The 12991-nt window shown below is 55.2% G+C and overlaps 1 protein-coding gene across 1 annotated transcript in view; it reads right to left on the bottom strand.

Annotated features, from left to right (window-relative positions):
• Positions 1 to 4722: 4722 nt before the first annotated feature.
• Positions 4723 to 12991, bottom strand: part of LOC147086673 (host cell factor 1-like) — a 95384-nt gene continuing 87115 nt past the window's right edge. Inside the window, 2 exon segments of the mRNA XM_085978297.1 lie at positions 4723 to 5542; positions 8841 to 8904. Of these exon segments, the coding sequence (XP_085834423.1) occupies positions 5497 to 5542; positions 8841 to 8904 (110 nt within the window). The 3' untranslated portion in view covers positions 4723 to 5496.

Genomic DNA, 12991 nt, shown 5'->3' with positions numbered 1-12991 from the left:
ACTTTGTTTGTTTATGGGATGTGGGCGTCGGGGGCAAGGCCTGCATTTATGGCCCATCCCTAATCGCCCCTGCAGGTGGTGGTGAGCTGCCGCCGCCTTGAACTACTGCAGTCCTGTGTGGTGAAGGTGCTTCCACCGTGCTGTTCGGGAGGGAGATCCAGGAAAGGGGCAGGCCTGCCCTGGCTCGGCCCTTCAAAGCTACAAGTCTAACCAGGAGCAGAATGTGAATCTGCCATGGAGAGAGTGCAGCAAAGATTCACCAGACGATGTATGAGGAGAGATTAGGCTTATACTCACTGGAGTTTAGAAGAATGAGAGGGGATCACATTGAAAATTCTAACAGGACTAGACAGACTAGATGCAGGAAGGATGTTCCTGATGGCGGGGGAGTCCAGAACCAGGGGTCACAGTCTAAGGATAAGGGGTAAGCCATTTAGGACAGAGATGAGGAGGAATTTCTTCACCCAGAGAGTGGTGAACCTGTGGAATTCTCTACCACACAAGGCAGTAGAGGCCAATTCATTAAATATATTCAAGAAGGAGTTGGATATATTTCTTAAGGCTAAAGGGATATGGGGAGAAGGCAGGGACAGGGTACTGAATTTGGATGATCAGCCATGATCTCATTGAATGGCGGAACAGGCTCGAGGGGCCGAATGGCCTACTCCTATTTTCTATGTTTCTATCCATTACTCCCAATGTTGAAGGGAGCTGTAAGTCGACCTACACAGAAGGCAATCGCAAGCTCACTGCGACGGGAGGTTTGTTGCATTGTACTGAAGTCCCTGTCGACTTGCTGCCGTTTTATAAATATACATTTCAATCAGTAAGGTGCAAGCGTGACACGGAGGCGTAACAGAACTATTAAAGGCAATGCGTGCAGAGAGATGGTGAATCACAGTGCAAACCGCATCATGGGCTCCACGGCAGCTGAACGGGACGGCCGCTTTCATTTCAAGTTACACAGAGCGTCGCCAATTCTTTCTTTAAATGGATGAAAGCGTTCCCTCATTTCACTCCTCTGCAATCTCTCGCCTGAAAGCGCCCTCTGTTCCGTCAGCTGAGCGGCCCGTCTGCACCCATGGGATCGCAGAGCTAGTCCAGGGAGGAGTGGAACCGAACCAGATCCTGTTGCCAACCAGTATCCGCGCACATTCCACCGCAGGTTAACCAGGCCGTGATCGGGAGTGGGAACCCTGGCTGACATTCACCCTCTCCTGACGCACTGAGGCCAACTGATCACCTAACTGCCAAAATTGGGAGCAGCTATCAGGGAACAAACGGAGGGGGGAAGGAGGTAAGAGTGTTAAGTCAGTATGACAACCAAACACATTTAGGGAACGGGGTGAGGCGCGAGGGAAAAGTTAGGGTGCGGTCTTGCTGCAGCTAAATATACCACCAACCCCCATGGTCTCAGCTCACACAGGACGAGTGGCAATTGGGCCCAATGTCCCCCTGATTTTAAATTTGGGTGTGCTGTCCCCTTAACGGGCTGTGTGGACCGGCAGACAGCCGCGGGAATGCCAGGAAGGAGTCAGCAGCTTCAGAGTAGGGTGGGGGGAAAAAACCGGGAGATATAAACGGGAATAAAATCTGGCGCTTCTGCGACAAGTCACCCCAGTCCCCGTGCGCCGCTCCAACATCAATTTCCAAAATGGTCACGGTCACACCTGCTATTCTTACTCGTGCCACGGCATAGCGCTGTGCCCTCGTTATTCTGACTTGTTCCAGAGGGTGGCGCCGTAACCCCCTGCCCAACCTTGGTCATCACACAAACCATGAGCAATGCCACAGGAGAATGGCTAATTACTCTTACATGAACGTGTGTTGGGGTTTATTTTACAATTACGGCAGGGGAATCGATTATACTCTATTCACTGCACTTAAATGGAGAACAAACTTGATTTTGGACTTCAGTGCGGGAGATTAAACATTTAAACTTTACATTATGGCACAACCCCATCCCCTCCTCCTTGAAAGCACACACACAGCGAGTTGTTGTGATCTGGAACGCACTGCCTGAAAGGGCAGTGGCAGCAGATTCAATAGTAACTTTCAAAAGGGGAATTGGAGAAATACTTGACGGGGAAAAATGTGCCGGGCTGTGGGGAAAGAGCAGGGGGGAGTGGGACTAATTGGAGAGCTTATTCAAAGAGCTGGCACAGGCACGACGGGCCGAATGGCCTCCTCCTGCGGTGCCGTGCGATTCGTACGAACAAAATATACATCTCGTTTCGAACAGCAGACACTGGGAAACACACAGCTGGTCCTTCTGAAAAGGAACGATTCCAGTTCTGCTGCAGGGACTCTTTCCAAAAAGGATAGCCATTCCCCCTTCCCCTTTTCGGAGACCGGCTGACCCGGTGCCATTGCCAGTAGTTTGCTTTCCTTTCAGAATTCCAGCATTCAAGCCCCAAAACGTGAACCGCGTCGTCTCCCCTTCCCACCCGGTTCCCAAATATCTTTTACCTTTAGAATGACGGCAGCATCCCAAAATTGGAATGTCTCCACTAAAGGTGATTTTTTTTTTTAACTAAATGAAAAATTGAGAGAGGACAGTCACGATTTCAAATTTCAGTGTCAGCGCGGATAAAAGAGAATGATGAAAACTGGACGAGAGCGATGTTTCCACTTGTGTGTATGTGTGGGGGGAGAGACCAGAACTAGGGGCCATCAATATAAGACAGTCACTAATAAATCCAATGGGGAATTCAGGAGAAACTTCTTTCCCCAGAGCGTGGTGAGAATGTGGAACTCGCTACCACAGGGAGTGGTCGAGGCGAATAGTGTAGATGTATTTAAGGGGAAGCTGGATAAAGATACGAGGGAGTAAGGAATAGAAAGAGATGGAGATGGGGCGAGATGAAGAGGGGGCGGGAGGAGCAGAAACACCGGCACGGTCAAGATGGGCCGAATGGCCTGTTCTGTGCTGCACATTCTGTGTAAAACTAGTAAAGTCTCTGGTTGCAGGAAAACTTGCCCAACAACAAAACGAGCTGGGTGCGAGCGAGGAGGCGGAGGGTGGGGTGGGGGTGAGGAGGCGGGGTGGGGGTAAGGGGAGATCTGTTTCACAGAACATTTAATCGCAGCCCATATTTGTAAAACAAAAGTGTTTCTTCTTTAAATATAGAATTTAAAAAAATTCTTCAGTCTTACCTATTGCTATGACAAAGTGGCTTGTGAGAGTCACAAACACTAACCCCTTAACTCTCTCTCCCCACAATGACCATTCACGGGCAGAACGGCCAACACGGAACATTCTAGAACTCCGCAGTACGGGCAGACCTGTGGCCGTCGGCCGCTGTGGGGTCGGTCATCAGCAGGACGAATCCGAACAGGGTCCTGGGTCAGCGCCTGGTTTGGTCGCTCCACCAGGGCGCACGCACACACCCCGAAGACAGCGACCCCCCCCCCCCGCTGGACAACACGGGCGCGCAGACGTGCGGCCAGGCTCAGCCGCCACCCACTCCTTCTCCGGACCGTCAGGTATCCGTCCCGACGCTCGAAAGATTTGGGCATGTGGATTGGCACTTTACAAAAGTACCTGGGTGGTCCCAGAGAAGGTGAGCGCACCTTCGGACCCGGCCCGGGCTGCTGGTGGGTGAACTGCAGCACCCAAGCTGGCCCCCCCCCCCCCGGCGCTTCTCCCCCGGGGGTCCCAGAACACTCCCGAGTCGAGGCACATTTCCTGCCTCTCATTTGGCGACCGCGGCAGGACAGCAGGGAGGGAGTGGAGGGAGCTCCACAAAAACCCTGCCCCTCGAATGCCGAAGACCTTTCGTTCACACTTTTAGCACAGAAATGACACTCCGAATTATTCGAGAGCTGCACGACCGGGTCCTGTCCTCGGGAGAGCTGACCAATGAGAAGACGGGGGCCACGCAGCCAGAGGGAGTAAATCCGCCAACACAACATTCTATCCAAGAGCTGGCACGGTGGGCCGAATGGCATCCTCAGGCGCTGCAAATGATTCTACGAGAGCGCAGAGACGCAGCCCCTTTCATCTGTACAGATCTCCCAACTGGCGAATGTCCTTCAAGGGGGCGATAACCTGCTCTGACCCACACGCTCGCCACTCTAGTCTTGCCCTGCGCGGTTCTGGCTTTTAAAGCCACGGGTCGATGGCAAACGCAATCTCGCCGGTGCCACCCACATCCCGCAGGGGGGGGGAAAAGTAGTTAAAACAGGAATGGGAACGTTTCATAGCAACCACCGAGAATCACCAGCTTCTATTTCAAATATTGTTTTGATATTTAAAAAGAAAAATAAAGACAACACAAAGCTACAGGATACGAACATCATTCGAGGCCCTACGAAACCGCTCCTCGGAGCTCCAACAGATTATCAAACCATCATCTTCTGGCTAGGGGGAGGAGAAAGGAGGCATTCAAACTTTGTACAAAACGGACGCTAAATCAGCGCAGAGCAATTGGCCCCCCCCCCCCCCCCCCCCCGCCTCGCCCCCAAACTGTCCCTTCGATTTTGGTCGGGGGTGGGGGGGTGGAAGCAGGAGACATCATCGCCCTCCGAGTACATTGGGCTTATGATTGAAAGAAAGGATCCAACAGCAGCCGATTCTGGGTGGGGGGTCGGTCTGAGTGAATCCAGTTGTGTGTTTCAGAGAGACCGAGTCAGACCGAGAGAGAGAGAGAGAGACTGAGAGAGACAGACCGACCGAGAGAGAGAGACAGAGAGAGAGAGAGACAGACCGAGAGAGACAGAGAGACAGACCGACCGAGAGAGACAGACAGCGAGAGAGAGAGAGAGACAAACCGAGAGAGAGGGACAGACCGAGAGAGCGAGCGAGAAGCTGAAATGAAGTGCTCTATGTACAATCTCGGTCCACCCTGCGGCGGCCCACCACACAGCTTCCTGCTCTTTCACCAGGAATTCCGGCAAGGGGGCCGGGGGGGGGGGGGGGGAAGAGTCACGATATTGTGTCCCAGTCCTTCCTTTGAGCCGAATGCCCCGTCAACACGGGGGGGTGGGGGGAGGGAGAAAGAGGGGGGCCTCTCCAGCGGGTCCTTATCGCAGACGAGCGACGCGGGAACGATTCCTTGAACTCAATTCTCGTGTTGCTGCTTTTATACATATATAAAAAAAAGTGGAATATCTTCTCCGGCAGCTGCTGCTTGGACGAAGGCTTCACGCTGCATGTGTCGTCCAGCATCCTTTCCCTTCCTCGCTCCGAAATGGGCCTTGGGGGGCGGGTGGGGACGGAGCTTGGGGCTTTCGTCCTCGTTCCTCGCTTTGTTTAAAAATAAAAGCACCTCCAACGCCGGTCCAAGAATTCCTTCTCCTTCCGGTGAATTACTTCTTTAAGTGCACAGTCTCGGTCTGCATTAAATAAAGAGGCGGAGGGCGCTGCTCCGAGCGGAGGCAGTGGGTATCGCTAACTGGTTCGCTGTTACTGGAGAAGGATGAACCCCCTCCGCTCCGCTGTGTGTAAAGGGGGGGGGGGGCGGGGAGGGGGCAGGATCAGAGAGAATACAAAAATCACTGGCCGTCCGGTTTGGTTTTCTTTGGGACGTTTGAGGATTTCCTGAAATCAACAGCAAAAAAAATGTATTGAGTGAAAGAGATTAGTCGCAAGTGTCACCCGCGTCCACACCCATCCCGATCGCAAGACAAGAGGGAAACAATCTGAGCAAAGCCAATTGGAGATAATCTAACAGATATCTGGGACAGTGTAGAGGGAGCTTTACTCTGTATCTAACCCGTGCTGTACCTGCCCTGGGAGTGTTTGATGGGGACAGTGTAGAGGGAGCTTTACTCTGTATCTAACCCGTGCTGTACCTGCCCTGGGAGTGTTTGATGGGGACAGTGTAGAGGGAGCTTTACTCTGTATCTAACCCGTGCTGTACCTGCCCTGGGAGTGTTTGATGGGACAGTGTAGAGGGAGCTTTACTCTGTACCTAACCCGTGCTGTACCTGCCCTGGGAGTGTTTAATGGGGACAGTGGAGAGGGAGCTTTACTCTGTATCTAACCCCGTGCTGTACCTGCCCTGGGAGTGTTTGATGGGGACAGTGTAGAGGGAGCTTTACTCTGTATCTAACCCCGTGCTGTACCTGCCCTGGGAGTGTTTGATGGGACAGTGCAGAGGGAGCTTTACTCTGTATCTAACCCGTGCTGTACCTGCCCTGGGAGTGTTTGATGGGACAGTGCAGAGGGAGCTTTACTCTGTATCTAACCCGTGCTGTACCTGCCCTGGGAGTGTTTGATGGGGACAGTGTAGAGGGAGCTTTACTCTGTATCTAACCCGTGCTGTACCTGCCCTGGGAGTGTTTGATGGGACAGTGTAGAGGGAGCTTTACTCTGTATCTAACCCGTGCTGTACCTGCCCTGGGAGTGTTTGATGGGGACAGAGTAGAGAAACATAGAAGCTAGGAGCAGGAGTCGGCCATTCGGTCCCTCGAACCTGCTCCGCCATTCAATGCGATCATGGCTGATCATCCAAATTCAGTACCCAGTCCCTGCTTTATCCCCATACCCCTTGATCCCTTCAGCCTTGAAATATATCCAACTCCTTCTTGAATATATTTAATGAATTGGCCTCTACTGCCTTCTGTGGTAGAGAATTCCACAGGTTCACCACTCTCTGGGTGAAGAAATTCCTCCTCAACTCTGTCCTAAATGGCCTACCCCTTATCCTTAGACTGTGACCCCTGGTTCTGGACTCCCCGACCATCGGGAACATCCTTCCTGCATCTAGTCTGTCCGGTCTGTCAGAATTTTATCAGTTTCAATGAGATCCCCTCTCATTCTTCTGAACTCCAGCGAGTACAAGCCCAATCGTCCCAATCTCTCCTCATACGTCATTCCTGCCATCCCAGGTATCAGTCTGGTGAATCTTCGCTGAACTCCTTCCATGGCAAGAACGTCCTTCCTCAGATAAGGCGACCAAAACTGCACACAATACTCAAGGTGTGGTCTCACCAAGGCCCTGTACAACTGCAGCAAGACATCCTTGTTCCTGTACTCAAACCCTCTCGCTACGAAGGCCAACATACCATTTGCCTACTTAACCGCCTGCTGCACCTGCATGCTTACCTTCAGTGACTGGTGCACAAGGACACCCAGGTCTCGTTGCACTTCCCCTTCTCCCAATCTATTGCCGTTCAGATAATAATCTGCCTTCCTGTTTTTGCCACCAAAGTGGATAACCTTGCATTTATCCACATTATACTGCATCTGCCCAATCACCCAACCTGTCCAAATCATACTGGAGTTTCTCGGCATCCTCCTCACAGCACACACGCCCACCCAGCTTTGTGTCATCTGCAAACTTGGAGATATTACATCTAGTCCCCTCGTCTAGATCATTAATATATATTGTGAATAGCTGGGGTCCTAGGACCGATCCCTGCGGTACCCCACTAGTCACTGCCTGCCACTCGGAAAAAGACTCGTTAATTCCGACTCTTTGCTTCCTGTCTGCCAACCAGTTCTCTATCCAAGTCAATACCTTACCCCAATCCCATGTGCCTTAACTTTACACGCTAATCTCTTATGCGGGACCTTATCGAAAGCCTTCTGAAAGTCCAAATACACCGCATCCACTGGTTCTCCCTTATCTATTCTACCAGTTACATCCTCAAAAAATTCCAGTAGATTAGTCAAGCACGATTTACCTTTTGTAAATCCATGTTGACTTTGTCCGATCCTGATCCTACCCAACTCGCGCCTCAGACCATCGTAGTTTCCTTTATTTAAATTTAGGACCCTAGTCTCTGAGTCGACTACTTCATTCTCCATCTTAATGAAGAATTTGATCATATTATGATCGCTCTGACCCAAGGGGCTTCGTACGACAAGATTGCTAATTAATCCTTTCTCGTTACATAATACCCAGTCTAAGATGGCCTGATCTCTGGTTGGTTCCTCGACATATTGGTCCAGGAAACCATCCCGTAAACACTCCAGGAATTCCTCCTCCACAGTATTGTTACTAATTTGGTTAGCCCAATCTATATGTAGATTAAAGTCACCCATGATGACTACTGTGCCCTTATTGCACGCTTCTCTAATTTCCCTTTTAATGCCATCCCCAACCTCCGCATTACTGTTTGGAGGTCTATAAACCACTCCCACTAACGTTTTCTGCCCCTTGGTATTTCTCAGTTCTACCCATACAGATTCCACATCATCAGAGCTAATATCTTTCTTTACTATCGTGTTAATCTCCTCTTTAACCAGCAATGCTACCCCACCTCCCTTTCCTTTTTGCCTATCTTTCCTGAATATTTACTCTGTATCTAACCCGTGCTGTACCTTCCATGGGAGTGTTTGCTGGGACAGTGTAGAGGGAGCTTTACTCCGTATCTAACCCCCTGCTGTACCTGCCCTGGGAGTGCTGCGCTCCCTCAGTACCGCCCCTTCCACAGTGCGGCGCTCTCTCAGTACTGCCCCTCCGACAGTGCGGCGCTCCCTCAGTACTGCCCCTCCGACAGTGCGGCGCTCCCTCAGTACTGCCCCTCCGACAGTGCGGCGCTCCCTCAGTACTGCCCCTCCGACAGTGCGGCGCTCCCTCAGTACCGCCCCTCCGACAGTGCTGCGCTCCCTCAGTACTGCCCCTCCGACACTGCGGCACTCCCTCAGTACTGCACTCAGTGCCGGCCTTGATTATGCGCCTGGAGTCTCTGGAGTGGGGGCTCGAACCCACAACCTTCTGACGCCAAGACAAGAGCGAGGCCCACTGGGCCACGGCTGACGATTAACCGTTGGGGAGCCTGTCATCTCTCTTTATAGAAAGTGTCCTCTAGTTTGTCTCCACCCCCTGCTCCCCTGGCGTGAGAACGGCCTGGCTACAAAGGATCAAACGCCCGAGCGAGCTCCTTACGTTTCAGGCGATGTGATGGGCCGTTTCACCGCAGGCTTCACTGCTGAACCATCTTTGTTGGTTTCTGGAAAAGGGAACAGGAGAAAGAGTCAGTGAATCCCTCGCCTGGCGAGCTCTCTGCATGGTGGTGGTGGTGGTGGTAGTAGGGGCTGGCACAGTTAACCCAAGTCTCCCCGAGGCTGGTGGGCGGGGGACTGAGGGAGAAGTGGGTAAAGACAGTTCCAGCTCCTGCTCGCGTTACGTCCGAAGTGCGCACCAGCGGGACTGGGCTGGTTTCCGATGCCCACTGTAGTCGAATAGCCAGTCACCGTCTAGATTCGCAGGCGAAGGATTGCCTGGGGGAGTGGGTGGAAAGGTGCTGGGGATCTGTGTAACCTTAACCCAGCAAGAGTCAGCACCCTACAGGAGAGAGACAGACAGACCGAGCGAGAGACCGAGAGAGAGAGACAGAGACTGAGAGTGAAAGAGAGACAGACAGAGAGGGCGGGCGACAGACAGAGAGGGCGGGGGAGAGAGAGAGGCAGAGAGAGAGAGAGAGAGGCAGAGAGAGAGAGAGAGAGAGACTGAGAGTGAAAGAGAGACAGACAGACAGACAGGGCGGGCGACAGACAGAGAGGGCGGGAGAGAGAGAGAGAGAGGCAGAGAGAGAGAGGCAGAGGCAGAGAGGCAGAGAGGGCGAGCGCGCGCGACAGACAGAGCGAGCGCGCGCGACAGAGAGAGCGCGCGCGACCGCGAGAGCGCGAGAGAGAGCGAGAGCGCGAGAGAGAGCGAGAGCGCGAGAGAGAGCGAGAGCGCGAGAGAGCGAGAGCGCGAGAGAGAGCGAGAGAGAGCGCGAGAGAGCGAGAGCGCGAGAGAGAGCGAGAGCGCGACAGAGAGAGCGCGACAGAGAGAGCGCGACAGAGAGAGCGCGACAGAGAGAGCGCGACAGAGAGAGCGCGACAGAGAGAGCGCGACAGAGAGAGCGAGCGCGACAGAGAGAGAGAGCGCGACAGAGAGAGAGAGCGCGACAGAGAGAGAGAGCGCGACAGAGAGAGAGAGCGCGACAGAGAGAGAGAGCGCGACAGAGAGAGAGAGCGCGACAGAGAGAGAGAGCGCGACAGAGAGAGCGCGACAGAGAGAGAGAGCGCGACAGAGAGAGCGCGACAGAGAGAGAGAGCGCGACAGAGAGAGAGAGCGCGACAGAGAGAGAGAGCGCGACAGAGAGAGAGCGCGACAGAGAGAGAGAGCGCGACAGAGAGAGAGAGCGCGACAGAGAGAGAGAGCGCGAGAGAGAGAGAGCGCGAGAGAGAGAGAGCGCGAGAGAGAGAGAGAGCGCGACAGAGAGAGAGAGCGCGACAGAGAGAGCGCGACAGAGAGAGAGAGCGCGACAGAGAGAGAGAGCGCGACAGAGAGAGAGAGCGCGACAGAGAGAGAGAGCGCGACAGAGAGAGAGAGCGCGACAGAGAGAGCGCGACAGAGAGAGAGAGCGCGACAGAGAGAGCGCGACAGAGAGAGAGAGCGACAGAGAGAGCGCGACAGAGAGAGCGCGACAGAGAGAGCGCGACAGAGAGAGCGCGACAGAGAGAGCGCGACAGAGAGAGCGCGACAGAGAGAGCGCGACAGAGAGAGCGCGACAGAGAGAGCGCGACAGAGAGAGCGCGACAGAGAGAGCGCGACAGAGAGAGCGCGACAGAGAGAGCGCGACAGAGAGAGCGCGACAGAGAGAGCGCGACAGAGAGAGCGCGACAGAGAGAGCGCGACAGAGAGAGCGCGACAGAGAGAGCGCGACAGAGAGAGCGCGACAGAGAGAGCGCGACAGAGAGAGCGCGACAGAGAGAGCGCGACAGAGAGAGAGAGCGCGACAGAGAGAGAGAGCGCGACAGAGAGAGCGCGACAGAGAGAGAGAGCGCGACAGAGAGAGAGAGCGCGACAGAGAGAGAGAGCGCGACAGAGAGAGCGCGACAGAGAGAGCGCGACAGAGAGAGCGCGACAGAGAGAGCGCGACAGAGAGAGCGCGACAGAGAGAGCGCGACAGAGAGAGCGCGACAGAGAGAGCGCGACAGAGAGAGCGCGACAGAGAGAGCGCGACAGAGAGAGAGAGCGCGACAGAGAGAGAGAGCGCGACAGAGAGAGAGCGCGAGAGAGAGCGCGACAGAGAGAGCGCGACAGAGAGAGAGCGCGACAGAGAGAGAGAGCGCGACAGAGAGAGAGGGCGCGACAGAGAGAGAGGGCGCGACAGAGAGAGAGGGCGCGACAGAGAGAGAGGGCGCGACAGAGAGAGAGGGCGCGACAGAGAGAGAGAGCGCGACAGAGAGAGAGAGCGCGACAGAGAGAGAGCGCGACAGAGAGAGAGCGCGACAGAGAGAGAGAGCGCGACAGAGAGAGAGAGCGCGACAGAGAGAGAGAGCGCGACAGAGAGAGCGCGACAGAGAGAGAGCGCGACAGAGAGAGAGAGCGCGACAGAGAGAGCGCGACAGAGAGAGAGAGCGCGACAGAGAGAGAGAGCGCGACAGAGAGAGCGCGACAGAGAGAGCGCGACAGAGAGAGAGAGCGACAGAGAGAGAGAGCGCGACAGAGAGAGAGCGCGACAGAGAGAGAGAGCGCGACAGAGAGAGAGAGCGCGACAGAGAGAGAGAGCGCGACAGAGAGAGAGAGCGCGACAGAGAGAGAGCGCGACAGAGAGAGAGCGCGACAGAGAGAGAGAGCGCGACAGAGAGAGAGAGCGCGACAGAGAGAGAGAGCGCGACAGAGAGAGAGAGCGCGACAGAGAGAGAGCGCGACAGAGAGAGCGCGACAGAGAGAGCGCGACAGAGAGAGAGAGAGCGCGACAGAGAGAGAGCGCGACAGAGAGAGAGCGCGACAGAGAGAGAGCGCGACAGAGAGAGAGCGCGACAGAGAGAGAGAGCGCGACAGAGAGAGAGAGCGCGACAGAGAGAGAGAGCGCGACAGAGAGAGAGAGCGCGACAGAGAGAGAGCGCGACAGAGAGAGAGAGCGCGACAGAGAGAGCGCGACAGAGAGAGCGCGACAGAGAGAGCGCGACAGAGAGAGCGCGACAGAGAGAGCGCGACAGAGAGAGCGCGACAGAGAGAGCGCGACAGAGAGAGCGCGACAGAGAGAGCGCGACAGAGAGAGCGCGACAGAGAGAGCGCGACAGAGAGAGCGCGACAGAGAGAGCGCGACAGAGAGAGCGCGACAGAGAGAGCGCGACAGAGAGAGCGCGACAGAGAGAGCGCGACAGAGAGCGCGACAGAGAGAGCGCGACAGAGAGAGCGCGACAGAGAGAGCGCGACAGAGAGAGCGCGACAGAGAGAGCGCGACAGAGAGAGCGCGACAGAGAGAGCGCGACAGAGAGAGCGCGACAGAGAGAGCGCGACAGAGAGAGCGCGACAGAGAGAGCGCGACAGAGAGAGCGCGACAGAGAGAGCGAGAGAGAGCGGAGAGAGAGCGCGACAGAGAGAGCGCGACAGAGAGAGCGCGACAGAGAGAGCGCGACGAGAGAGAGAGCGCGACAGAGAGAGAGAGCGCGAGAGAGAGAGCGCGACAGAGAGAGAGAGCGCGACAGAGAGAGAGAGCGCGACAGAGAGAGAGAGCGCGACAGAGAGAGAGAGCGCGACAGAGAGAGAGAGCGCGACAGAGAGAGAGAGCGCGACAGAGAGAGAGAGCGCGACAGAGAGAGAGAGCGCGACAGAGAGAGAGAGCGCGACAGAGAGAGAGAGCGCGACAGAGAGAGAGCGCGACAGAGAGAGAGCGCGACAGAGAGAGAGAGCGCGACAGAGAGAGAGAGCGCGACAGAGAGAGAGAGCGCGACAGAGAGAGAGAGCGCGACAGAGAGAGAGCGCGACAGAGAGAGAGAGCGCGACAGAGAGAGCGCGACAGAGAGAGAGAGCGCGACAGAGAGAGAGAGCGCGACAGAGAGAGAGAGCGCGACAGAGAGAGAGAGAGAGAGAGAGCGCGACAGAGAGAGAGAGACAGAGAGCGCGACAGAGAGAGAGACGCGCATCCCACACGTACCTTGGAGCCACCTAACTTGCGTGGCGGGTCCGTAGCCTTTCTCGTTCCTGGCTGCTATCCTGAAGATGATGGCGGGTTTGGTGGTGTAGTCGATGTGGGCGTTGGAGAGGTTGGAGGACAGCACCAGGCACAAGGGGTTGAGGCCACAGTAGACGCGCAT

Source organism: Somniosus microcephalus, unplaced genomic scaffold (genome assembly GCF_052327205.1).
Source record: "Somniosus microcephalus isolate GS21.2 unplaced genomic scaffold, FLI_Smic_1.0 unresolved_chr7, whole genome shotgun sequence".
Classification (NCBI taxonomy): Eukaryota; Metazoa; Chordata; class Chondrichthyes; order Squaliformes; family Somniosidae; genus Somniosus; species Somniosus microcephalus.
Note: the sequence above shows the minus strand (reverse complement) of the source record. Positions and strands in the feature narration are given on the sequence as shown.